This window comes from Piliocolobus tephrosceles, chromosome 8 (assembly GCF_002776525.5).
Source record: "Piliocolobus tephrosceles isolate RC106 chromosome 8, ASM277652v3, whole genome shotgun sequence".
Taxonomy (NCBI): Eukaryota; Metazoa; Chordata; class Mammalia; order Primates; family Cercopithecidae; genus Piliocolobus; species Piliocolobus tephrosceles.
Genome location: NC_045441.1, coordinates 117,646,775 through 117,673,406, shown reverse-complemented (window position 1 = coordinate 117,673,406; position 26,632 = coordinate 117,646,775). Strand labels below are relative to the sequence as shown.

Here is a 26,632-nt window from a genome sequence, read left to right as displayed (position 1 = left end):
GAAACAGTATTTTTGAGAGATCCGTTTTAGCGAAAAGACACGTCGCACAGGGAATGGCGTTTGACAGTTCACCTGTGAAGTGTTGGAGGCACTGCTGTGTAGCAGCGCAACTGTTGAAAACCACCTGGTGGTGGAGAGGGCCGGCAGGGAGACAATTCCAATTTCTACCAAGCTGTGCAATCTTGGGCAAATGCGGTAATTTTCTGTGTCTTCATTTAACTATCTGCAAAGTGCGGACATGCACAGGGTTGCGGTGAGGACTCATGAGATAAAGGAAGTAGAAGTGCCCATTGTACCTCTACTTAGCAAACGGTGGGGCTCTTATTGCCCAGGGTGCCATCCTGGGCAGGCTGCCATGTGTGCGTGTGTGTGCGCTCACCCTCCGACCTGCGAGTGTGTTTCCTGGCCAAGGCGCGCGTGTGGATGTGTGTGCTGGGCCGCCCTGAGAATGTGTGATTGCCCTCGCTAGGCTCACCGTGAGGAGCCCGCCGTAGTTGATTGACAGCACTGGGTGAATGAGCGGGCGTGGAGGCGCGGGACACCGAGGTGGCCGCGGCTCTGCGCTGCTGTGCTCGCCTGCCTGTCCGCCCGGGTGTGGGGGGACCGCGGGCGGAGGGTTGGGTGGGAGGAGGAGGGGGAGGAGGAGGAGGAGGGAGGGCGCGGGAGCGAGGGCGGGCAGGAGGGAGGGCCGTCAGAGCCGGCTGCCGCGGAGCCCCGGCGCTGGCGGCTTCGCCGGGGAGCGAGGCTCGGAGCCAGGAGGCGGCGCCGCGGGGAGGGAGCGCGGAGTGTGGAGCGCGGGGCCGGGCTGCCCGCCTGGTGAGAGCGCTGCGGGCCGCGGACCGGGCCAGGGGCGGATCAGGGGCAGCGGGGCGGAGAGTCTGCGGTCTCTGGACTAGGCGAGGGGGCGCCGGGAGCTGGGGGTCCGGATCTTCAGTCTGAGCGCTGGGCACAGCAGAGAGAAGCGGTGAGACACCACGGAGCGTTGCCCAGCTGGGCGCCAGGGCCACCATGACCACCCCTTTTCCGGGACTCGGCGAAGAGACCTGCCTGCGGGAGGGACCCCGGGGAGCAGGGCGGCCGGTTCAGGTTGGGGGTGTGTGTGCGTGTGCGGGCGCGTGTGTGCATGTGTGCCTGCGAGGGTTGGTGGGCGTGTACGAGTGTGGGGGTATGGCGGTGTGTGGCATGTGTCTGTGTGTGTGAATGTGTGTAGGGGGTGTGCATCTCTCTGTACAGTACATGCCGTGTGTGTGTGTGTGTGCGCGCGTGTGTGTGTGTGTGACAGGGGAGGCCGGGAGGTCACAGAGCTTGGGTCTGAACCCATGCAGGAAGGAGAGGGGCTCGGCAGGACGGAGTGTGTGTGTGTGCGCGCGCGCGTGCAGGGGCAGGGGTGTGTGAAGGGTGAGTGTGTCACGGGCGCTAGGTGTGGCTATGTGTGTGATGTAAGGGTGCCGGGTGCACGTGTGTCCCTGGCTCACCCTCCCTTCCCCCACCAGATGTGTGCGCATGGAGGAGAGAGTTCTGGGGAGGGGGTAGGAGTCCGCCGCAGCTGCCTGCCATTCGCGCAGCTTGCCTGCCTGGCGTTCTCCTCCAGGAAGCCAGAGATCGCCAAGCTGCCCCTACCCCGAATACTTCTAGGGTCCTGGGGAAGGGAACAGGCCCAGACCCAGGAAAGGGGAGGGGCTGGAGGGAAGGTGCTTCTGCCAGATTGGGAACCTTGCTTCTCTGGCCAGAGGCTGGGCGGCCTTCTGGCTGGGCCAGATCACTCAGGGCTGGCTTCAGCCCTCCGGAGGCCCTGTGCCCCCTGGGGTCTGAGAGTGAGAGTGCCAGCACTTCTGGCTGGGGCGGGAGGTGGGGTTTGGAATAGGTCAAGACATCGGAAGGGCTTGCTTGTTCACAGTTACATGCCCAGAAGGGTGCTTGGCACATGGTAGGCCTCCATAAATACTTGAGGCTCAGCAGAGGGAAGGAAGGGAGGAATCCACATCTGGAAGCCCAAGTCCATCCCTTTTACTACTAGTTAAGGATGAGGGTCCCTGGTTGCAGTCAGACCCCAGTTTCTGCATGAGCAGATGGGGAAGGAGGAACCCCCAGGCAGGGATTTGTGCTGGGGCCTGAAGGTACAGGAAGGGCCCAGCAAGAAGAGCCAGAGCCATGGGCAGGACACTTTGCATCCTACCTGCACTACCTGCTTCTCTGAGATCAGAAGCCTCTCTCTGGGGAATCCCATCCTGGGAAAGGGAAGAGGGTGGCCACAGCCAGGGCTCACAGGGCCTCTCCTCTCTCCAGGACCTTCCTGCTCGAAAGGTGCTGAAGAACTGAGTCCCCGCCCACCAAGGCCACCCAAAGCCAGGTGGGGCCATGGCCAGGCATGGCTGTCTAGGGCTAGGACTATTCTGCTGCATCCTGTTTGCTGCTACTGTGGGCCCCCAGCCCGCCTCCTCCGTCCCAGGTGCCCCTGTCACCACTTTGACACCCCCACCTCAAAGTGAGGCCTCTATGCTGTCTCTCAACCTGGGACTTAACTTCAAATTCCATCTTCGGGGACCTGCTGCTGTCTGGGGAAGCCCTGTCACAGAGACCCAGCCGCTCTCTCTTGGGCCAGGCCAGGAGCCAGGGGAAGAGGTGGCCAGTGGGCTGAGGACTGACCCCCTTTGGGAACTGCTGGTGGGCTCCCCGGGGAGCTCTCTCACTGAGTGGGGCTCCGCTGAAGGCGGCTCAAAGCTCCGGGCCTCCTCCCTGCTCCCGGAGTCCACATCCCGGCGCTCTGGGCCCAGCGACTGGCCCACTGCCCCCTATCAGACCAGGAGGAGCACTGTGACCTGGGACACTGCTCTGATGGCGACAGCACTTCCATCCAGTGTTCCCAAGCCCCACCAGAGCGAGTTGGAGCTGAAGTTTGACATGGCACTGAGAGCAGGTGCAGCCCCCACACTTGGGCATCGAACGCTGCCCCTGTTGCCCAGCCTGCGGGCCAGCCTGGCAGAGATTGCTGGGCGCCTGGGACCCTTTGGTGAGTAACCACCCCATCCCAAGGAAAGCCCCTGCTGGGCACCCCTGGCAGGTAGGAGGCAGCTTCAGCCTGGGCTTCTTTTGCAGGATTCTTTGGTACTACTCTGTCCCCACTCCGGAACTTCTCTGGCCTGAGCCCCCCAGGTGAAACTACATCCACAAGCTCTGCCTCTGGAGTTTCAGGTTCTCTGGGTGAGTTTATTCATTGCAGTAAACAATCGTGGAACACCTCTACGTGCCAAGCACTGTGCTAGAGGCCTAACAAGTACCTTTCTTTTTTTACTTTCTTGTATTGCTTCTTCCAGGCCCTAGGATATGGGCTCCTACTTCCACAGAAGGAGTATTCCCTTTGCCATGCTGAATCTGGTTTGCTCTTTGTAGCTTAGCTCATGGTGTACATGAGCTTAGCATGTGGCTACAATTCCTGGGACAGTGACTTCCTTAGGACAAACTCTGGGAAAGGACATAATTTTCTCCAAACTCCCAGAGGAGAGTTGGTGGGGTGGCACTCAAGCCCCATGTGCTCCCTTTGCAGGGTTCCTTGGCACCACTCTGTCCCCGCCCCCATACTCCCTGGAGAGGAAGCTCTCCAGCCCAAGTCCTCTGGACCCAGCTGCTTCCCTAAGTTTTGCCTCGATTGCAACAACTTCATTAGGTAAGTATCCAATTCATTTGAACTTGACAATTATTTATCGAGCACTTACTACATGCTAGTCACTCATCAGTGTTCTGGAACCCTTTTATTTCATTGCCATCATAATCATAATCATCATTCTTTTCATCATCACCATGGAGATATATATGAATGGTCTGAGAGCAAGTATTGCTGGAGAAAGTCCCACACAGAGTTAGGTAATGGTCCCCTGAGAGTTTTGCAATGAGAGGCATAGCAGGATGTAGACAGATGTATCAGGGATAGATAGACACAGGAACTTCTTCAGGATTTCCACAGCCCTGGCACTAACCCCACCCTCCACTCCAATCTGCCTGAACTGACTCCCCACCAACCTTCGGGCTCTTTCCTTTGCCGTCTGATGTGACATGACATGCTGTCAGATATGGGCAGAGCTGGGTCACTCATTGGGAAGACACTGAGGAGGAGACGTTGAGCAGGCAGATGCCACCTTCATTCAAGGGAGCCTTTCAGAACATGCACATAGACAAGCTGGTGGTACAGAGGAAAGACCACAGGCTCGGGAATCTTGAGACCTGGCTTTCCTATTTATTTATTTATTTATTTATTTACTTACTTACTTACTTACTTACTTACTTACTTACTAGCTAGTGACTTTGGGCATGTTATTTAACCTCTCTGAACCTAACTTTTCTTATAGACCCAGGGTTTAATAATAGTACTTGCTAGTTATTGCAAAGCTCTTAGCATGATGCTGAGAGGCTCATTAAATAGTAGCTATTAACCTTGCTTCTCCCCCCCACTGTATCCCAAATCCACTTCCAGACCCTACCTCTTAGAAACCTCAGCCTTGGCCCCAGGCAGTGGTGGGACAACACAGCCCGCACAGCAGAGGGCACAGGTGCTGGAGGAGAGGTTCTGGTGGATGAGACAGGGTGGAGAGGTTCTGGTGGATGAGTCATGCAGAGGGACTGAGGGGCTTTCAGGCCCAGCTTTGCTCTGCAAAAAGTTTACTGCAGCTGTGAAACTTCTCAGTCACCCCACACTAGGCTCAGCAGTGGAAACCACTGGTCTCCCCAGCTTCTTCCAGCTCCAGACTTAACCCGTGACCTGGTTCTCTGGCTCACTCCAGCCACAGTCACTGCACTCCTTTGGATGGTGGGTGAGGGGCATGCTATGCCCCTGTTCAGCCCAGCGTGCAGCAGGGGCAGGATGTGATTGGGGGTGGGGGGCAGGTTCTGTGCCTCAGGGGAAGGATGCTGGCTGGCAGTCTGTCGGCCTTGGTGACAGCGCTGGCCAAGCAGGTTTAATGAGTCTGGACAGTATCAGAAGCAGTGCAGCCGGGCAGGCTGGCGGCCCCACCTCATTCTCCCTCCTCCCTGGTAGCTGCAGGAACCCAGCCTCTGATACTGCACCTCTGAGTAAACCCAGGAGAGCTACAGGCCTCCTGGAGAGAATGCCAATGGGCCTTGCTCTGACCAACAGAGTGTGTGTGTGTGTGTGTGTGTGTGTGTGTGTGTGTATGTAGTTGTATCAAGCAGGTACCATACAAAGGGAGTCTCTCTGTGTTGCCTCTAGAATCTTTCTAACCTAGGTGCAACTAACCTTTGACTCCTAGGCCCTCCTTGCATTAGGTCCCCTTCACCTTGGACAGAGCCTGTATTCAGCCCATACATACCAGAACAGTTATCCAGTTAATCAGTGTGCAACTTTCATACTGGTTAATCAGTGCCCACCTCCCTTAGTCCACAGAGGGTTCCCCTCCACTCCCTGACCACTCTGGCTGGTGTCAGTTCTGATTGGCTGGCACCTGTGCCAACTCAGTTGCTAAATATTTTGAGTGTCACCCCTACAAAGTATAACTACTCTCCATGATCCTGGAGGTGGGGATCGGGAGAGGGATGGGACCAGACCACTAAATGGGCTGTAGCTTCCAGCATCCAGAGTGGAGACATGATTCCCAGCCCTTTGATCTGGGCAGCTGGTGGATAATCAGGCCTGGCTTTTCCATGAATCAAACTGTTCCCTCCCACAATCCCTCCCCAGCCAGCTCCTGCCTCACCAGTTATTCACACTGATATCTCCTCTCCTCCCTCATCACTGAGGTCAAGAGGGCCCACAGGGCCAGAATGGGACCTCCCAGTAGAGGAGGCTTGCTCAGGAGAGGGATCCTGGGAAGGGAAGACCAGAGATGACTATCTTCTGGACTCTTTTGGGGAAAACTGAAGGCTGTTTCTGGAGAAGCCTCCAATGGGGAGATGAGAGATGAGGTCAAGTGGACCCTACAAATGCAGAAGCCAGGTTTTTTTTTCCACCTGTCTCCATTCACACCTGGACCAGTGTGGGGCATGCAGAGCATGCTCTGACCCCTGGGATCAGTGTTTCTAATTCAGAACTCCTTTTATGACCCTTGAGCCATCCCTGTACTTTGCCTATTATCTGGTTTTTATTCCTTTTCTGGATTTATTTTATTTTATTTTTATTTTGTATTTATTTATTTATTTATTTTTGAGATGGAGTCTTGCTCTGTCGCCCAGGCTGGAGTGCAGTGGTGTGATCTTGGCTCACTGCAACCTCCGGGTTCAAGTGATTCTCCTGCCTCAGCCTCCTGAGTATCTGGGATTACAGGCGCACACCACCATGCCCAGCTAATTTTTGTATTTTTAGTAGACACGGGGTTTCATCATGTTGGCCAGGCTGATCTCGAACTCCTGACCTTGTGATCCGCCTGCCTTGACCTCCCAAAGTGCTAGGATTACAGGCGTGAGCCACCATGCCCAGCCTGGATTCTTATGAATGTTGAAATTTGCTGTAGTTGCCATAGAGCTTAGGTATAGAGATGAGAGATAAGGTTTCCTGTGGCCCATGGGTGAGAAGTAAAGATGGAAGAGGGTGAATTGGAGCCAACCTCTGACAGCTGCACTTATCTGTACAGTGAACAAAGAGGGTGTGGTGAGGGGGTGACAGGCTGGAGCAGACTGTGGGCTCCCAGGTCATGTCTTCCTGCCCCTCTGCAGAGCCCACAGAGGCCAAAGAGAGATGGAGTAAACCTAATCACTTTGTAGAGGAAGTGGGTTGGGCAGGAGCATCTGAAGGGACCAAAGAATGCGGGGTGAGGTGGTGTGTGCATTTGATCCTGCCATCGCCAGACCTATGCCACCTGATCAGCAAGCTCTCCATTCCCAGCTAAGTAGTTTCTCATTTAATTGATGACTGGTGTCTTTATTAGTGTTAAGGGGTGAGTAGGCCATCAGAAAGGTATTATTTGGCTGGGCATGGTGGCTCACGCCTGTAATCCCAGCACTTTGGGAGGCCAAGGCGGGTGGATCACAAGGTCAGGAGTTCGAGACCAGCCTGGCCAATATGGTGAAACTCTGTCTCTACTGAAAATACAAAAATTAGCTAGGCATGGTGGCACGCACCTGTGATCCCAGCTACTTGGGAGGCTGAGACAGGAGAATCGCTTGAACCCGGAAGGTGGAGGTTGCAGTGAGCTGAGATCATGCCACTGCACTCCAGCTTGGGTGATGAAGCAAGACTCTTTCTCAAAAACAAACAAACAAACAAACAAAACAAAGGTATTATTTAAACAAAGTTCATAAAGTGAGACAATGTGTTGATGTTCACTATGTGACTAATTGTTGTCTTTCTAAGCAAGTTTAGGACTTTGAAAGGCTTTGAAAACAGACTGCAGCCATTAGTTAGTTGAATCAAGAACTTGTTTGAGACCAGAGGTAGTCACACTGACATACACACAAACAGATGATGGATCAGTGATGAACATTAGCTGATGATCATGATAACGACACAATCTTGATCGAGGGATCATGATGCACCAGGTTCTCCGAGTTTTACACACATTGTCTCATTTTTCTCACAACAGTCCTATGCAGTAGGTACTCTTACTCATTTCAGATTTGAGGACATGATGGAATGGGAACCAGGGTGCATGCTGCCACTTGCGGTTGGCAGTGAGCTGTGTATATTTAATGTTTTGGCTGCTTCTTTTCTGCCCTCCCCAGTTGTCCAATTGCATCATCCCTTTCCTTCTCTCAGAGCCACCTCTCAGCTCCCTCACTCCTCCCTTTTCCTTGTTCTCAGAACTCGTGTTTTTGGTTTATCTTTTATATATTTATTATTTTTAAGAACTGGTGTGTGTGTGTGTGTGTGTGTGTGTGTGTGTGTGTGTGTGTGTGTGTTTTGTTTTTGGTTTTTTGGGTTTTTTTTTTTTTTTGAGCCAGAGTCTCGCTCTGTCACCTAGGATGGAGTGCAGAGGCACGATCTCCACTCACTGCAACCTCCGCCTCCCCGGTTCAAGCGATTCTCCTGCCTCAGCCTCCAGAGTAGCTGGGATTACAGGCGCATGCCACCACGCCTGGCTAATTTTTGTATTTTTAGTAAAGACGGAGTTTTGCCCTGTTGACCAGGCTGGTCTCAAACTCCTGACCTCGGGTGATCTGCCCACCATGGCCTCCCAAAATGCTGGGATTACAGGCATGAGCCACCGCGCCCGGCCTAGAATTGTTATGTTTTGAGCGTCCCCGGCATGAGCTGGCTCTGCCTGTGGCTGGGGGTGCTCCTGGGGTCTTCCTGTGTTGTCCAGCTGGGGCATGGCCAAGGCAGGGCCAGGCAGTTGGGTGATTGTCAGACACCCTGCCCTCACATTCTACATCTGTCTTTTGTCCACCTACCCATACCTGCCAGGCTGTCCACATCCTTCACCACCACCCTTTCTTCTTCCACCCTTGCCTGTGGCTGCGGTCCTGCTGAATCTGTAGGTGAGGGCAGGTAGAGGTTCAGCTTCCAGCATCTTCCCTTGCTGCCTGGCCCTGGGGAGAATCCTTGAGTCTAACTCTACCCAACTCCTCTCTTGCTCCAGAAGAGTAGAATTAAGGATCTTACTCCTTACCCTCTCTTAGTTGACTTCCCTTTTTCCAAGGGATATGGGAAGGCGCTGGAGCACAGGATGGGGCTAGGGACTCAAGATAGGAAACCCCAGAGCAACTGAGGGGCTCACTTACTCAGATGGCATTTTATCCCACTGTGATGTCCCTAAGACTTCCTCCCTGGGAGTTCCTAAGGGCACCTTTTGAGACCTGGGGGAGTCCATCTCAATGTCACCTTCTGTACAGTGTGGGGAGAAGCATGGAGGCATCTATATTAAGAAACTTAGACCAATGGCTCTGTGGATGAGGCAGGATAGGGGTCACAGCCATGGATAGGCTAAGGCTTGGGGTGTAGCAGGCAGGAAGGCCAATGAATAAGGAGAAATGATGTTTTCCTCAGAGTGCTGAGACAGCAGTATCTTACCTCTCCCCTGCTGAATGTGTGTGTGTGCGTGCATGCATGTGTGTGTATGCACACATGTGGGCTTTTCCTTGAGATGGAGACAGGTGGGTGAGTAGCTGAAAAAGGGCAGGGGAAGCTCCTCCTAGCACTAAGTTGGGGGTTGGGAGTCAGGGGTGCAGAACAAGAGATAAGCACACTAATGTTAGAAAGAGGCTTTGGAATCACAGAAAGGGGCTCAGACTGATGTTCAGACCTGGGTTCTAGGTGCAACTCTGCCCATCTGTGACCTTGGGCAGATCACTTTGCCTCTCAGAAGAGCTTCAGTATCTTCATCCGGCAAGTACAGGGATTCATTTAGTCAATGAATATCTGCTAAATTCCAACTGTGTGACAGAAACTAATTTAAGTATGGAGATTCAGATGTGAGCAAAGAAACAAAAATCCCTGTTCTCATGAAACTTCCTTTCTGGTGGGGGGATTGAACTGGAGAGGGTGTCTGAGGTTCCTTGCAGTTGTAAAGTTCTGTGACTTCAAAGAAAAACTCTTTAGTAGAATCACAAACGAGTCAAGCAGGGAGCTGGGGGGTCGAGGCAGAGTGGGAGAAGCAGGAGGAGGAAGAGGGGAAGGATGACAGCTGAAACTCCAGCGAAGACATTGAATAGGGGAGCGGGGGAGGGAAAGGTGAGAGGCCAAGAGGTGGGGTGAGTCTCATATGTAAGACAAGTGTGTCCTGAATATGTTAGGGGACTCTGACTGGCATTCAGGCTACTGTCTGTGAGGTGGGCAGGGGCAGGGCTGCATGATTGCCTCAGTCAAACCTTCTTTGCCCACAGACCCTACAGTCCCCACCTCTGGCCCAGATGACCTCTCTTCTCCTGCCAGCCTCGGGAACCCTTCGGGGCAGCCAGAGTGTGGGCCAGGACCCTGCAGCGTGGGAGAATTACCTGAACGCGAGGGGCAGCCTGCCGAGGCCCCGAGGCCCCTCTTTTTCCTGACCCTGGATGCCGACTGGGCAGAGGCCAGGGCTCGCTGGGGGCTGGCCTGGGAGGCCCATGTGTATGGGGTAGGCGCGCTCTTTGGCCTGGTTGCCCTGCTGGCGCTGCTGGCTCTGGCCCTTTTGCCCTGGCGCTGCCCGCCCGGCGCCCCCTGCCTGGCGCTGCTGGACCTGCTGCTGCTGTCGGCCGGGACCACGCGGGCCTTCCCGCTCTTCTACGACGCCTATGGGCACAGGGATCGACTGCCCGCGCTCGCCTGGCTGCTGCTGCAGGACCTTCCGCTGCCCTGCCTGGCTGCCGGCCTGGGGCTGGCCTGCTTACTGCTGTCCCGGCCGCGCCCGCCACGGTGCCCCGCCGGCCTGGCTGCACTGCTGCTCCTGGGGCTGGGGCTGGCGGCCGCCGCCGCCCTCGGGAGCGCCGCGCATCGCCCGCTGCGGCCCCTGCGGCTCGCCTCGCGCGGGCTGCACGCCTTCCTCGCCGCCTTCCTTTCGGGACTGCTGCTGGCGCTCTCCTGCTGGGGCGGGCGGCGGCGGAAGGCCGGGGCTCCCCTAGGGGGGTCGGGCTTCAAGGGCGCCACACCCCTGCCGCAGGCGCGCAGCCCCTTCGCTCCGCGGGAGTCCTGGCGGCGCGCGGCGCGCACTGCCCCGGTGGCAGGCACCTTCGGGCTGCTGAGCGGAGCCCTGCAGGGCTATGAGGTGCTGCACGCCCTGGGCTACGGTGGCCAACCAGGCCTGGAAGGGCCGTGGCCCTGGTGGGCCTTCCAGCTAGGCCTGCGCCTGGGCGAGGTGGGCGTCGCGCTCCCGTTGGCGCTGTTGGGCCTCTACCCGGCGCTTTGCAGTCCCCGCGTGCCGGCGCGCTGCTGGGCCAAGCTCTTTCGCTTGTCCCCGGGCCACGCGGCCCCGCTGCTGCCGGGAGGCTGGGTCACTGGGCCCCCGGACAAGGAGCCCCTGGGGAGCGCCATCGCGCGCGGCGACGCGGAGCTGCTGCAGCTGTGCGCGCTGGCAGAGCCAGGCCCCGACCTCCTACTCCAGGGCGGAGGTTGCCGGGGCTTCGAAGGCGCAGCGGCCAACCCAGCCCCGTCCCCGGCCTCCTCTCCCTGCAGCGATTACACCGTGGACTTCCGCCCGCCCTCCCCAATTAACCTGCGGCGCAGCATCGAGGAGGCCCTCTGCAGCGAGGCCCTGCTCGCGCCTGGCCTCTTCCAGGGCCCTGCCTTCGAGGACGCCCTGCCTGGGCTCGGCCTCTACCGCACCGCCTCGCTGGGGACGAAGACCGGGGGCCGGCCCAGTGAGAGATCAGGGGAGGCCCCTGGCTCCCCTGCGCCCGCGGAGCTCCCCTCCCCCGGGGCTTGGCCCGCAGGCAGCAGCGCGTCATCTGGCTCGTTGTGCGGACTCTCGCGGGACAGCTCGTCCATGCTGCTGTGTTCCAGCCCCGACCGGCCCCCGCGCTGCCCTCTGGTTTGCGTCCTCAGTCCCCCGCGGCCCTCAGGAAGCAGCCCCAGCCTCCCGGCCTCAGGATCCTACCAGGCCCTGTCCCCACCCTCTCGCGACTCCCCAGAGCCTGCTTCTGAGCTGCAGGCCGAGGAGGCCTTGCTGCAGGAGCAGTTCCTGGACGCCTGCCGACAGATTGACGAGCTGAGCGTGGGCAGCGACACCATAGACCTGTGAAGACGTGGCCACCTTGCTACCCTGCGACACACCCCTTTCTGGAGCCTGCCCTGCCCGAGACCTGCACACTGTAACCCTTCCCCAGTCCTGCCTGGCTAAGATACCTCTCCAGATTCCTTCCCCATCCAGGGGTCCCTGGGTGGGTGGGTGGGTCAGCAGCCAGGCTCTATTGATTGGGAATCTCTGGAGCCCTGGGTGCTGATGCCCTCAGCTGCAATTCTAGGCTGACAGGGGTCCCATTTTCCTTGGCATTCACCAGCAATAAAGCTCCAAGGTGCTCCACTCCTGACCACCACTCCCCACTCTGGTGCTGAGTGAGAGGGGCTGTCCTCAGAGGACCCTGGGACCTGCCTCAGGCCCCCTACCCACCTCTGCCATGCCTAGGAATCCTACCCCTGTGTGAGTGGGACTCCCTGTCCTCCATGTGACACCCACAGGGGCCCATGACCCATCTAGGAGACTTTACAGCAGTTGGGTGGGAGGGGAATGCTCTTAAAGTTAATTTATCAATAAAATATTTTCAGAAGAGCAAGGTCTGACTTTCTTGGGAAAGCTCGATTGAGCAACAGCACCAGTGATTCCATCACAAGTGGAAGAGAAGCAGCTCTCGAGTGGGGTGGGTCCGTTCCAGACCCCAGGGACCTTCATACGAGACCAACGAGTCTTGTCCTGTTTCTGGGATGAGTGAGGTTCCTGGGAGCAGCCCCTCGAAGACTCTTCTGAATCGTTGGGAAGTGGCTTTTCACAGAGATGGGACATGGCCCTGGGAGGTGAGGCAGAAACTCTACCGTCATTGGTGGAAATGCCTGCATTCCTAGGAGTCTGGTCCTGGTAGACTATTGACTGGGGACTAGTTAGGAGTCAAGTCTTTCATGGAAATATTGAGGTGCATGTAAAAGGTCCTGGTCACCTTGAGCTGGGATCCCCAGCAACCTTCCTGCCATATTCCCACAGTTTGGGATCCACAAAGAGGAAACTACCTTTCTACCTTTTAACCCACCAACAGGGGCTCTTCAACCCCCTCCACCTTCTCCTGAAGAGCTCTCATCTCTAATAGGTGCAGATCCTCCCTGTCCAGCCCAGCCAGCTCCTGTAGCAAAATTCACAGTGCAGAGACCCACAAACACATCTGACCACCAGGCACTCTGTAATCCCTCCCTTGCCTGGAGCATTTGGCTCTGCGCTCTGTGGTCTGTGTTTGTCACTTGGCTAAAATGCAGTGGTTCCGAGTAGCACAAAAACAGGGTTGTGGATTAGGTTTGAAAACAAAAATCTGACAGTGTTTTGGCAGCTGTTCTGCATATCACAGGGAGACCTGCAGGAGCATACACACTCGGCTCAAAGTGGAAACACAGGAACCTCGTGATTTTTCTTCCAACTTTGCCCATCAGCTCCTGGGGACTGGAGAAGGGAGGCTTGAGAGCCAAGAGGGAAGCAGGCAGGGAAGCCAGGAGAGGGTAGAGCCCTTGGCCAGACCAGGCCCAATGCAGGAGTGGAAGAATTCAAGCACTACTCTCCTTGTAGATGAACATCTGTCTTGGCTGAAAGGAGCATCCAGGACCTGGGACCTCAGATGGAGGAGGGGAATCAATTGTTTGGAGGAGAGGGAGAATCACAGTGGGGAAGAGAAATGGGAGGGAGGTGGTGCCGGTGTGGTGGAGGGATGGGACTAGAATGGTTTTGATTGCGTCTCCTCCATCACCTGGCTCAGCTTGGCTCAGAAATTCTTGCTGCATCCTCACTCTGGGCTGAGGCCCAGAGAACTGCCAACCTCCTAATTACAGGCATTTCTCACTGGTGTCGTAGTGGCTGCAGTGGGCCCAGTTTCCGAGTTGCTTTGTGTCATGTAAGGAGTGTTGCTGCTCTAAGAAACTGCTCCCTTTCTTTCAAACTCACACTTCCATCTGCCGCTCATCTGCCTCTGCTCACACTCAGCTCCTCAATGCCATCTCTTCGTCACACTGGTCCTTGCCAGCTCCTCTCTCTCTTGCTCACTTTCCCCATCAAGGGTCCTTGGGTTCATGCACACACTTCCCAAAAGAGCAGTCCAAGTCCCAAATACCCCAGCCAGTCTCTCTATTGGCCTGTCTATTGGTTTCTCTCTATCTCTTACACACACACACACACACACACACACACACACACACTCGTGAACATATGGTCCTTTTCTGTGTGGCAGCTCTAAATGGAGTTGGGGGGAGGCAGGCGGGAGTTTAGGGAATACAGCTCGGTGTTCACTGGCTCCAACACTTCTTTGATTTTCCTCAGCAAGGATAACTTCAGCCCTTTTACTTCATAAAGAGGCCAAGACTTCGTTTAGAGGACCCTTTCCTTTTGTCTCATGCCTCATCTCTTACCCAGAGTGGGTTTCCCAGGAGGAATCCAGGTAGAACCTAATGGCTACACCCTTCAGTTCTAAGTCTTGGTATTGTGGGGACTGAAAGGCAAACTCACCTTCATTCATTTATTCATTCATTCAATCTCTTAAAGAACATTTACTGAATGCCTACGATGTACTAGGTTCTGGGAATAGAGAGGTGAACGAGGTAGACACCAGCCATGGATTTATGAAATTGAAAGCCTTTTGGGGGAAGGCAGATGTTAAACAACTAATGACATAAATAATCACAATAGCACAAGTAATTAATTATAGTTATGACAAGTGCTAAGGCCAAGAACTATTTTGTATTATAAGAAGGTTTGGCTTGCCAGGCGGAGTGGAGCTAGAGGGATGGGATATGGAAGAGGCTGGCTGAGAACAGCCCAACCCTCTCTTACTACTTTTCCCGGCTCCTGCACAGTGATGGATGAGGAGGAGGCCGGCAGTTTATTTCCCCTGGAAGCCACATTTCTGGTGTGATGCAGGGTACCACAGCTCCTGCTATTTCATAAAGAATGCTGCGTGTGTTTTGGGTAGATGGATGAGCAAATATTCCTGAGGAAAGAATCATTGCCTGCCCTGATAGAAATGGATTGGAGGGGATGGGGCTGAGAGACAGATCGGGGAACCAGGTCTGAACCATGGGGAGGGTAGAAAGGGTCAGCTGCACTGTTGTCCTCCCAGAAGAGCACAGAATCCTGCACTGTGGGTGGCTGCTGCCCCCTGATGGGCATAGAGACGCAGTTTGGTTTGTCCTAAATTAAGGAAGAGTTGGATCAGAACTATTTAAAACTTAGCATTTGTGGAGGGTCTCACAAAGGAATATTGCAACAATCTTCTCAGGATTGTTTTCCTTGTGCAGACTGCAGCCAGGACTGGGAAGGCTTCCCCCTAGCTAGGGTTCTAAAGCTCACAATTTAGTCTTTGGGGGTAGAATTTTAATTCCTAAGCTGATAGGAGTGGGCAGGAGGGAAGGAGAAGGAAGAGGGAGGATGTGGAGTCCCAAACCAACTTTGTTAGATGACCCATCCCATTGCCTTTGTCTATTTGTTTCTCTTTATCTTGGATAGGATTAACACAGCAGCCTTAAAAATCTGGTTTGTATTTCAAAGCTTCCTTTCCTGCGTAATTTTTTAAAATTTATTTTTAAACTTTTATTGTTGTTTTGAGATGGGGTCTCACTCTGTCATCCAGGCTGCAGTGCAGTGGCGTGATAGCTCATTGCAACCTCCGCCTCCCCAGGGTCAAGCGATCCTCCCACCTCAGCCTCAGAGTAGCTGGGACCACAGGCGCATGCCACCACACCCAGCTAATATTTTGTATTTTCGGTAGAGACAGAGTTTCACCATGTTTCCCAGGCTGATCTCGAACTCCTGACCTCAGGTGATCTGCCTGCCTTGGTCTCCCAAAGTGCTGGGTTACAGGCATGAGCCACCACACTGGACCTACAAGGCATTTTTTTTTTCCTGACTTTCTGGAGGGCCAAAGAATGATAACATCTGCTTATTGTGAGAGTGTTCTGAGAAAGCCAAACCTTTAGCAGAAAAATGCCTGGGGGAAAGCTTCAACAGACAGGGCCCTTCTCCATCACAGTGCTCTTGCTCACTCCTCTCATCAAACAAGGGCAATTTTTCAAGAGTGTTAATGGGAAACCACTAGGCATCCACCTTAAGGTCCTATTTTGGCTCCTTCTGGCTTGGTTTTTTTTCCTAATCTTAAAAAATCTTTAAAGGGCTCACATTTTTCTTCAATTACTAATATATATATGTATGTGTGTGTGTATATATGTATATATGTGTGTATATGTATGTGTGTGTGTGCGTGTGTGTGTGTATATATATATATATATATATATATTTTTTTTTTTTTTTCCGAGATGGAGTCTTCCTCTGTTACCCAGGCTGGAGTGCAGTGGTGCGATCTCAGCTCACTGAAACCTCTGCCTCCCAGGTTCAAGCAATTCTCCTGCCTCAGCCTCCTGAGTAGCTGGGATTACAGGCATGTGCCACCACACTTGGCTAATTTTTGTAGTTTTAGTAGAGACAGGGTTTCTCCATGTTGGTCAGACTGGTCTCAAACCCTTGATCTGGTGATCCACCCACCTTGGCCTCCCCAAGTGCTGGGATTACAGGCGTGAGCCACTGCGCCTGACTGTGAGTTGTTTTTAAAAAAATAACTGTGAAGTTTTATTTTCAGCATAGATTACTTACTTTGAACTAGAGCTTCATAAATCTGATGTTTAGTGTCCCCCAATCTCCACTCCCATCACTATCAACCACTCCCATCACTATCAACCAGTCATCTAGCCATCCAAAATGTATTGAAAATGAATGGGGGTTGAGGAGATCATGAAACTTAATTTTCACTATAGTGCCTTATAAAAGGTACTAAACCTATAAAGTTTTTGAGTTTTCTATCTGCCATGTTACTACCATTTCAAAGTAATGATTTGGCTGGGCTCAGTGGCTCACTCCTATAATCCCAACACTTTGGGAGGCCGCAGTGGGAGGATTGGTTGATACCAGGAGTTCAGGACTAGCCTGGGCAACATGGAAGAACTGTCTGTACAAAAATAAATAAATAAATTAGCCAGGCATGGTGGTGCACACTTGTGGTCCTAGCTTCTCAGGAGGCTGAGGTGGCAGTATTGCTTGAGCCCAGGAGATCAAGGCTGCAGTGAGCCGTGATGGCACCACTGTACCCCAAGCTGGGTGGTGACAGAGCAAGAGTCTGCTTAAAAAAAAAAAAAAAATTAAAAAATGGCCTTGGGTACTTTTTTTTTTAGCTAGTTGTTCTGCAAGGTGTAGCTCTCTTGTACCTATTCAGGTCCTGAGTCCAGTGGCATGGCAAATGTTCTCTGTATTCCAGAACCAGGAGCACCCAGATCTCCTGGCCAATTAAGATCTCTCAGGCTTGGGTCTGTCTGACGAGCTGACTTGAGGCAAAGATCTTCTGTTTCTAGGAGGACCTGGGTTCCAGGTCTCTGTGTTTAAGTTGGATGTTATGTTTGCTTTGAGTGTGTTCGATGTGGTCCTGCAGTGTGTGCACTGTGATGTATTTGTAAGAATTTTTGGACTAATAGTCTTCCCAGCCAGGTGTGGTGGTTCATGCCTATAATCCTAGCACTTTAGGAGACTAAGGGGGGCGGGTTACTTGGGCTCAGGAGTTTGAGACCAGCCTGGGCAACATGGTGAAACCCTGTCTCTACAAAAAATACAAAAATTAGCTGGGTGTGGTGGTGCACCTATAGTTTCAGCTACTCAGGAGGCTGAGGCAGGAGGACTGTTTGAAGCTGGGAGGTCGAGGCTGCAGTAAGCCAAGATCGTGCCAGTGCACTCCAGCCTGGTTGACAAAGTGAGGCCCTGCAAAAAAAAAAAAAAAAAAAAAAAATCTGTTTCCCCCACTAGACTGAAATCTCTATGAGGGTAGGGACTCTGTCTTTTCTTTGCTCACCAATTTTATCCCTAAGGCTTGGCTCATAGTTGGAGCTCAGTATATATTTATTGAAAGAATAATTGTGTAGGATCTGTGTCTATGTGTATTTTAGTAGCTACAATTTGTTTGTTTGAGGCTGAGGTGACAAACAACTGATGTTCTCCAAAAATGAGAATTGTCCGAATGATGTATATGATATATCTATGTCTACGTCTTTGTGTTCCGGTTGTGTTTTACGCATGTAATCTGGGAGTTTGTGGAGGCACTTCAGAAAATATTAAACACTCACTATATATCAGATCCTGAGTTAGGCCCAGGGCAAAAACGACTTCTCCTGCCTGTCCTGCTAACTTTGGGGAGGATCTGGAGGTGAGATTTTTAAACAGGGTAGAAATTGTGTATTTTTATTTTTTATATTAAGAAAAAAATTACCTTTTGGAGGCTTTCTGGCAACCAGAAAGCCTGCTAGGCAAATTCTAAAAAAGCTGTAACACTAGGGTAGAAATTATTGATGCCAAGTTTACATAAAGCTGGCGAGGGGGATGCTAGGCTAGGGCAGGGGTCGGAGCCCCGCTCATTCCGGAACCTTTTATCCCTTCCCGATCATGTTTTCCTCCGATCTCTTTTGAGCAACGAGCACTTCCGGAATCTCTCGGCACGTGAGCTCGGTTGTCCTACCAAAGGCAGCCTCTTGGCTCGCATGCGCCTGCCTAGTTTGCTCGCGTCCTCACGCGCTTTGGGTTTCCCGGTCTTATGGCCGGCCTAACCTTATTTGTGGGCCGCCTCCCGCCTTCGGCCCGCAGTGAACAGCTGGAGGAACTGTTCAGTCAGGTGGGGCCGGTGAAGCAGTGCTTCGTGGTGACTGAAAAAGGTAGGAGGCGGGGCGGTCGAGAATAAGGCTGGGGTTTCCCGCGAGCGAGGGCACCTTCCCCAACTTCAGGGAGCCGTATCATTCTTTACCCGCCCCGAAAAGAAGGGACTGGGAACTGAGTTTCTTTTCCAAACTGATTCTGCCTTAGATGCGTTCATAGGGGTCGGTTTATGAAGGGCAAATCATTCCCGTACGTTTTTATAGCGCTTTCTGTTGATAATGCGCGCTAAGAATGAAAATAGTTAACTAGAGCATCAGTAAGGCTTATTGAGAGTCACCTGATTGGCAGGTACAGTGATCAGTTTGATACAGGTTATCTCATTTACTTTTCTCAGCAATCTTACCGGATGGAGAGTCTTAATCTCATTTTACAGACAGGAATTCGGCATTTAGGGGAATTTAGTAACTTTAAGTTTGTACAGCTATTAAGTAGTGGACCCCCAATTTGATCCTTAGACCTGGACATCTTAGCCAGGATGCTATCCACTCGTTCATTCATTTATTCAGCATATACTTAATACCCACTGTGTGCCAGGAAGTGTTGTAGGTCCTGGGGATGCAGCAGTGCACAACACCAAACCAAAAAACTCTTTGATCTTATGTCTTCAAGGTGGGGAAGACAGCCAATAAACAAATAAGCCAACTGTGTAGTGAAAATGATGTCAAATGCTAAGGAGAAAAGCCAGGGAAAAGGGTTAGGAAGTCTGTGTGCATGTGTGTAGTGGGGAGAAGGGGTGAAGAGTGGCAGTAAAGATAGGGTGGCCAGAGAAGGACGGACTGAGGTGAGAGAGTGAACACATGCCTCTCTGGAGGAAGAGCAATTCAGGAAGAGAAAACAGCAAGCTCAAAGGTGCTGAAGCAGAGGTGTGCCTGGTATATTGGAGGAGTAGTTAGGAGGACAGGGTGACTGGAGTGAAGTGAGTGAAGGGAAGAGAATTAGGAGACGAGATCTAGAGTAGCGGATCATGTAATTTTGTGTGTGTGTGTGTTTTTGTTTGTTTGTTTGTTTGTTTGAGACAAACTCTCGCTCTGTTGCCCTTGCCCAGGCTGGAGTACAGTGACATGATCACTGCAAGCTCCGCCTTCCAGGTTCACGCCATTCTTCTGCCTCAGCCTCCCTAGTAGCTAGGACTACAGGCGCCCGCCACCTCGCCCAGCTCGTTTTTTGTATTTTTTAGTAGAGACGGGGTTTCACCGTGTTAGCCAGGATGGCCTCGATCTCCTGACCTCGTGATCCGCCCGTCTCGGCCTCCCAAAGTGCTAGGATTACAGGCTTGAGCCACCGCGCCTGGCCTGTTTGAGGTTCTTTTGTCAGGGCCTCAGGCATTTATTGCTGATCTATTTTGAGGAGTGACTACATTATTGTGCTCCGATTTTTGAAGCTACCATACTGTCTTAATCCATTTTCTGTTGCTTATAAGAGAATACCTGAAACTGGGTACTTTGTAAAGAAAAATTTATTTCTTAAGTTCTGGAGGCTGAGAAGTCCAAAGTCTAGTGGCTGTATCTGGTGAGAGCCTTCTTGTTGGTGGGGACTCTGCAAAATCCCCAGACAGTGCAGGGTGTCATGCGAGGGGGCTGAGCATGCTAATGCGCTTGTTCAGGTCTCTCTTCCTCTTCTTACAAAGCCCCCGGCTCCACTCTCATGATAGCCCATTAATCCATTAACCCATTAATCCATAAATTGATTAATCCATTCCTGAAGACCGAGCCCTCTAATCAGTCACCTCTTAAAGACTCCACCTTTCAATACTGGTACATTGGGGATTCAGTTTCCAACACATGAAATTTGGGGGACACATTCAAGCCACAGCATATACTTAACTTTCCTGCCTTCTTTGGTGATGTTTTGTTCTTTATGATGTTGAGTTCTTTGAGGGCCTAATATGTCATGGATTCTCTGTGTTCTTGGGATTATCAAGAGAGGGGGAAGAAGAGGAGCTAACAGCAAAGATGCCAAAGTAAAAGAGGAGGAAGGCTAACAGTTTCTAAGCAAAGTGGGGAGCTTATACCCACTGATACCACCCTTGTTTCTCTCCCTCCTGAGACTTTTGGCAAACTGATAGCCAGATGGGTTGGCAGTATCTCCTCTAGCTTAGGCTTTGAGGATTTACTCATTTAGTGGTCTTGGCTTATGATTCTGTCCTTTTCACACTGCCCCTCCCCTCCCTACCCGCTCCATTATTCCAGGGAGTAAGGCATGTCGAGGCTTTGGCTATGTCACTTTTTCTATGCTGGAAGATGTTCAGAGGGCCCTCAAGGAGATTACCACCTTTGAAGGTTGCAAGATCAACGTGACTGTTGCTAAGAAAAAACTGAGGAACAAGACAAAGGAAAAGGGGAAAAATGGTGAGTTTCTAGTAATCCGAGGAAGTTTTTCTCCCAGGGTGAGGAGGAGCACTATGAAAATGAAAGAGGGAGGCATGGAGGTAGCTTCTAGAACTTAAAGCTTTTTGCATTTCTTTTTGATCTCCAAAATCATCCAGTGTATTATGATACTCATTTTAGTTCTTTTGTTGCATCTCAATCTGAAAAATCTGGTATTCCTTGGTATTGCCACACTTAACCCTGTGGTAAATGCTATCTGTCACCAGTAGCTTTTTTTCTGTGATATTCTGGTGTAGAAGTGGGTGATTTTCGAGCCTTTATTCCATTACCTCTTATTTTTTAGAAAACTCAGAGTGCCCAAAGAAGGAGCCGAAGGCTAAAAAAGCCAAAGTGGCAGATAAGAAAGCCAGATTAATTATTCGGAACCTGAGCTTTAAGGTAAGTGAGAGAGAAAATGAACATTGCATGTTTTGAAGGCTTTTAGAATCAAGGTGTGATCATTAGTAGAACTCCTCACCAAGATGTTATAATTGGGCTTAATTCCTTCTGGGAATGAACCTTACGCCTGTTGAATTCAGAAAGTGGGCCTGTGTAATAAGGGCCCTAAGTGTGAAGCTGCTTTCCTTTTTGGGGAAGCTACTACTGAAAAAGAAAAGGTAGAAAAAGCTCTCAGACATCTGTCTTTTTGCCTCTTAGATACAAAGTAAAATGTCTTCTGTTTAGAAACATTTGATGTCCTGGTCTCAAAAGTAAAAAAAGAAGTAAACATATTTGTGTTTTTCATAATTAATGAATTTAGTAGTTGATGTTTTATGTTAATTGCTGAGATTGTATTTCTCTTTCTTTCTTCACTTTTGGCTTCAGTGTTCGGAAGATGATTTGAAGACAGTATTTGCTCAATTTGGAGCTATCCTAGAAGTAAATATCCCTAGGAAACCAGGTACTAATGAACCTTCACTTGGTGTGGATTATATTAGTTAACATATTACCCTTGAACAAATATGTATGATATATATGAAATATCTGGCACAGTGCTTGACAACTAATGAAAACCCAAATAATGCTTTTATTCCCCTGATGATATTTTCCATTGGATCACAATTCGTTTTAGAAGGCGAGTTAGTTCGAGAAAGTGCAGTGCTCTGCCCAAGTCCAAGTCAGAGTATACTCAGGAAGAAGATGTAAGCAATTGCTTTGGGGAAGGGGCTGGCCTGCTGGCAAGATTTGGACCGTCTTTTGGGCCTGAATTGCAGTAAATTTCCTTCTTAGTATTCTGGCTACCTCCTGCCGCCTCTCACTTCTTTGTACATTTGCACACAGATGGGAAGATGCGTGGTTTTGCTTTTGTTCAGTTCAAAAACCTCCTAGAAGCAGGTAAAGCTCTCAGAGGCATGAACATGAAAGAGATAAAAGGTAAGCTTTCTATACCCATATCATTGACCCAGATATTTCTGGTGTTTTGGTGAATTAGTATAGTAACCCATTTTCTGCACTTTCAAAAGATGTTTGCGTTATTGAGAGTCTCATTGCTAATATGGTAGCTGTTTAGGTGAAATATTCCTAGAACTTGATCTTAGGGTTAAACTTGAAAGAACCCTTACCAGTGTTCTTTCTTTTATTTGGTGAGAGTGTCCTGGGATTTAAAAATCCCTAGTGAAAAATGTCCTTGAGATGATTGCTGATAGATGCAGGTTGGTATCTAAGTTCCTCCTTGGTTATGATCACTGTTCAGCATCTGTGGGCTATTTATTAAACTGACTGTGACTTATATATTGACTTATAAAGTACTGTGCCTAAAGAAGTTATTGCCGACCAGGCGCGGTGGCTCACACCTGTAATCCCAGCACTTTGGGAGGCCATGGCAGGTGGATCACCTGAGGTCAGGAGTTCAAGACCAGCCTGGCCAACATGGCGAAACCCTGTCTCTACTGAAAATACAAAAATTAGCCAGGTGTGGTAGTGCACGCTTGTAATCCCAGCTACTCGAGAGGCTGAGGCGGGAGAATCACTTGAACCTGGAGGTAGAGGTTGCAGTGAGCCAGGATGGCACCACTGCATTCCAGCCTGGGCGACAGAGCAAGACTCCATCTCAAAAAAAAAAAAAAAAAAAGAAGTTATTGCCTTAGAGATGTCCTAGTTTCCAAGTAGGGTGCAGATTATTCCAGAATGCGTATTTTGATTCCTGGTAGTCTAAGTGGGAGCATAGTTCTAATTCTTTATTTTTTAACTCTATCTTATCCCAGTGTGGTGGCTATGTAGAAAGCAAAATTTCTGTTCATTGATTGAAAGGTTAAGGGTTAAAAGGAGTAGGCAGCGACTAGGAGCTTTGTTTAAAGACCAGCATTCCCTGCATTGGCAGTTTCTTTGTCGCCACTGGTTCCATTATTGTCTGTGATGACTAGGGGTCATTTACGAAGGTAGGGATGTTAAAAGGACGGACTTTCTGATGCCACTTTTCTGTTTGACAGGGCGGACGGTGGCTGTGGATTGGGCTGTAGCAAAGGATAAATATAAAGATACACAGTCTGTTTCTGCTCTAGGTAAGATGTGGTAGTGTCAGGTGAGTAGGGGTGTTGTATAACCTGGGCGAGAGTATTGAAACAACTCCTGTGTTCGTGATAAAAGTGTAAGAAAAAGGTCGGGTGCAGTGACTCATGCCTGTAATTCCAGCACTTTGGGTGGATCACTGGTGGTCAGGAGTTCGAGACCAGCCTGGCCAACACGGCAAAACCCCATGTCTACCAAAAACACAAAAATTAGCTGGGCATGCTGGTGGGCACCTGTCATCCCAGCTACTTGGGAGGCTGAGGCAGGAGAATCACTTGAACCTGGGAGGTGGAAGTTGCAGTGAGCTGAGATCACCCTACTGCACTCCAGCCTGGGCGACAAAGCGAGACTCCATCTCAAAAAAAAAAAAAAAAATGTCGGAATGCTGAGGCAGGAGAATTGCTTGAACCTGGGAGGCAGAGGTTGCAATGAGCTGAGATCACACGATTGCACTCCAACCTGGGCAACAAGAGTGAAACTCCTTTTCAAAAAAAAAAAAAAAACAAATGTAAGAGAACCTGCTTGTCAGAGTAAGACTATTGTGGAAGATTAACCAAAGGAATGAGACTGGGCTTTCAGGGAAAACTCTGAATTCCTGCTGGTTCAGAAGTGAGTCCAGGTCTGTTTGTCAATTCATATTGTACCGTTTGGTCCTCTGGTCCCAAAACCTAGGCTCTTTTCAGTCTAAGCCCCCTCCAGGCAGTGGCTGTGAGTGAGCCTGAGTTCATTGTCCCCTTTACTTGCTGTTCTTTCCAGGCTGTGCATAATAGGAGTGATGGAACGTGAAGAATAGAGAAACTTAAAACTTGAGGTTTATTTAGAAAACCTCAGGGGTCTCAGAGAATAGAATGTACTGTTAAGCCACCAGGGTCTCAGAGAATAGAATGCACTGAGATTAAAGTTCATGGCTTGGCTTTGCCCCCTAGTGAACATTTTGCTGGCTGTGATGTACAAATGGTAGACTGTTTGGAGAGACTCAGTTGCCGCTTCTTTCAGTCTGGGCCAGATGAACCTTCAGGCTGATGAATGGGACAAACTCTAAAGGAACCTGGGTGATGACAGTTTTGTTTATTTCTGTTTTTGCTTTATCTTCTATTTATACTTTCTCCTGTTATATACAGTAAAAAAAACATACGAAGTTCTGTAAAACAGACGAAACCAGGAACTTGGAATATTGGTTACTTTGGTTAAAATAACATCGTTTTGGATATTGAATGAATTCCTACTTTTTTTACCTCCTTGCATAGGTGAGGAAAAGAGCCATGAATCTAAACATCAGGAATCAGTTAAAAAGAAGGGCAGGGAGGAAGAGGATGTGGAAGAGGAAGAAAACGATGATGATGATGATGATGATGATGAAGAAGATGAGGTTGATGAAGATGAAGATGAAGAGGAGGAGAATATAGAATCAAAGATGACCAAGCCTGTGCAGATTCAGAAGAGGTAAGCAGCTCAGCCTGTTCTGAGACGGCAGAGGAAGATTCAAGATTGTCTCCGAGAGGAAAAATTCTCCTATCTTTTTCTGCCTGCATCATTGCAGAATTGACATGTGTAATGAAATTGAATAGGCCTTCTGTCAGCCCACATCCTTAGTTCTGATCTGTGCCATTGCAGAGCATTCAAGAGAGCAGCCCCTGCAAAAAGCAGTGAAGATCATTCTGAGGAGGACGGTGACCTGGAGGAAAGCGATAGTATTGGTGATGGAGAGGAACTGGCTCAGAGTGATACTAGCACTGAGGAGCAAGAGGATAAAGGTTTGTTTGGATTTTCATAAATCTCTTTAGACTTTACAAAAAGTTACTGAAGTTACAGAAATGAGCATCAGTTCTGCTTAGACCTCTTTTTAAATAGGACTCTAAGGTGTTCTAGCAAAGTTATGTTAAAATGCTGAAAAGGAAACCTTTATACTCCTTTCTTGCAAAGGTTTTTTTGTTGTTTCGTTTTTGTTTGTTTTGTTTTTTAAGTGCGTTTTGGAGTGGTGTTTGAGGGTTAAGATTCTTAGGGAATTGAAAACCTAGCTTGATGCTGAGATTCTGCTTCTCTCTCTGGATCATGTAACTTGATTGAATAACCAGATAAACAGCATCTTATACAGATAATATAGATGAAATAGATGATATAACCATCTCAACACCAAGGTAGATTTTAAACAACTCCTTTGAGTTGAGATGGGGATAAAGAACTGTTTCGTCAGTTCAGACTGCCATAACAAAATACTATAGACTAGGTGGCTTAAACAGCAGAAACTTGTTTTCTCACAGCTCTGGAGACTAGAAGTTCCAGGTGCCAGCTGATTCCATTTTGGGTGAAGCTCTCTTCCTAGCTTGCAGACTGCTGCCTTCTTGCTATGTCCTTGCATCATGGCCTTTTCTTTTTATGCTTGATGAGGGGAGAGAGAGAACAAGAAACAGTGAACTCTCGTCTTTCTTTTCTTAATAAGCACAGCAATCCTATCAGATTAGGGCCCAACCTTAAGACCTCTTTTAGCTAGCGTCAGTTACTTCCCTAAAGTCTCTGTCTCCAAATATAATTACATTTGGGGTTAGGGCTTCAGTGTATAAATTTTGGGGGAACACAGTGCATGCCATAACAAGGACCTCTTTGAACATGTTGTAAAACTTTAGCCAATCCTTATTGCTACCTTTATTGAGAATAAATTCAACTTGTTTATTGAGGAAGGCAGGTCATTACAGAATGAGAAATGGCTAATAACTGGTTCTTTGATTTGTCTGGGTGGAGATTTTTATTTCAGCTGTTTTTATTCTGATTCCATTTCAGTAAGTCTAGCATGTTGTTTTGACCACATAAGAAATCTAAGGAAATAAACTTTTTCTGTGAGGAGAGAATGGTACACACCTTAGAATCAAAGAAGCTTTTACGCTGAAGGGACTCTGAGATCCTGTATTCTACAACCCACAGTCAGCTGTCTCATGCTGTTCTTTCACCTGAAAAACTTATAGGACAGATAAATGATAATGATAAAAAGTTAATAAAAAACACAATACAGAAGAGTGTAATACATAAAGTAAAAGTTCCTCACCAATACCCAGAATTCCCCAAAGTAATCACTGTTGTTTCTTGTGTATTCTTCCAGATATTTTCTTTGTATATATAAGCATATATGTCTGCTCTTGAAAACAAACAGTGCGTCTCCCTTATACGCAGATCCTGAGCTTCTTAGGGAGCTTCCCCAGAGACAACCAAGGTTATTTGTTTCTTGTGTATCTAGAGATATTTTAATACATTTATAAGCAAAATGCACACATATACACACACATATACATTCAAAATATAGTGTATTTTATAATTTGTGTGTGACTGTATGTGTATGTTTTTTCCTCAAAGTTTCACATGTCCTATACAGTATTTCCAGAAAGTTTACACTGTCATAGTAGTATATGGGAATGTCTTTTTCCCATACCCTTACCACACTGGATTCCATCAGCCTTTTTGATTTTGCAATCTGTTGGTGAAACA

General features: G+C 49.8%; 2 protein-coding genes and 1 non-coding gene across 3 annotated transcripts in view; 2 read left to right on the top strand and 1 right to left on the bottom strand.

Annotated features, from left to right (window-relative positions):
• Positions 1–698: 698 nt before the first annotated feature.
• On the top strand, positions 699–12,126 carry PRRT4 (proline rich transmembrane protein 4). Its single transcript, XM_023223554.1, has 5 exons — positions 699–816; positions 2,287–3,010; positions 3,097–3,201; positions 3,545–3,664; positions 9,766–12,126. The coding sequence occupies exons 2-5, from the start codon at positions 2,359–2,361 to the stop codon at positions 11,592–11,594; spliced, it is 2,706 nt and encodes a 901-aa protein (XP_023079322.1). The 5' UTR covers positions 699–816; positions 2,287–2,358; the 3' UTR covers positions 11,595–12,126.
• A 5,720-nt stretch (positions 12,127–17,846) lies between these two features.
• Positions 17,847–17,905, bottom strand: LOC111550252. The gene has a single exon (XR_002733974.1). It is a non-coding gene; the product is annotated as a U7 small nuclear RNA (small nuclear RNA).
• Positions 17,906–18,045: 140 nt separating this feature from the next.
• The window catches only part of RBM28 (RNA binding motif protein 28), a 32,058-nt gene continuing 23,471 nt past the window's right edge, over positions 18,046–26,632 (top strand). Inside the window, exons 1-8 of the mRNA XM_023223442.1 lie at positions 18,046–18,280; positions 20,471–20,629; positions 20,952–21,046; positions 21,473–21,548; positions 21,929–22,021; positions 23,077–23,148; positions 24,403–24,598; positions 24,770–24,909. Of these exons, the coding sequence (XP_023079210.1) occupies positions 18,163–18,280; positions 20,471–20,629; positions 20,952–21,046; positions 21,473–21,548; positions 21,929–22,021; positions 23,077–23,148; positions 24,403–24,598; positions 24,770–24,909 (949 nt within the window). The 5' untranslated portion in view covers positions 18,046–18,162. The remainder of the gene's footprint in view (positions 18,281–20,470; positions 20,630–20,951; positions 21,047–21,472; positions 21,549–21,928; positions 22,022–23,076; positions 23,149–24,402; positions 24,599–24,769; positions 24,910–26,632) is intronic.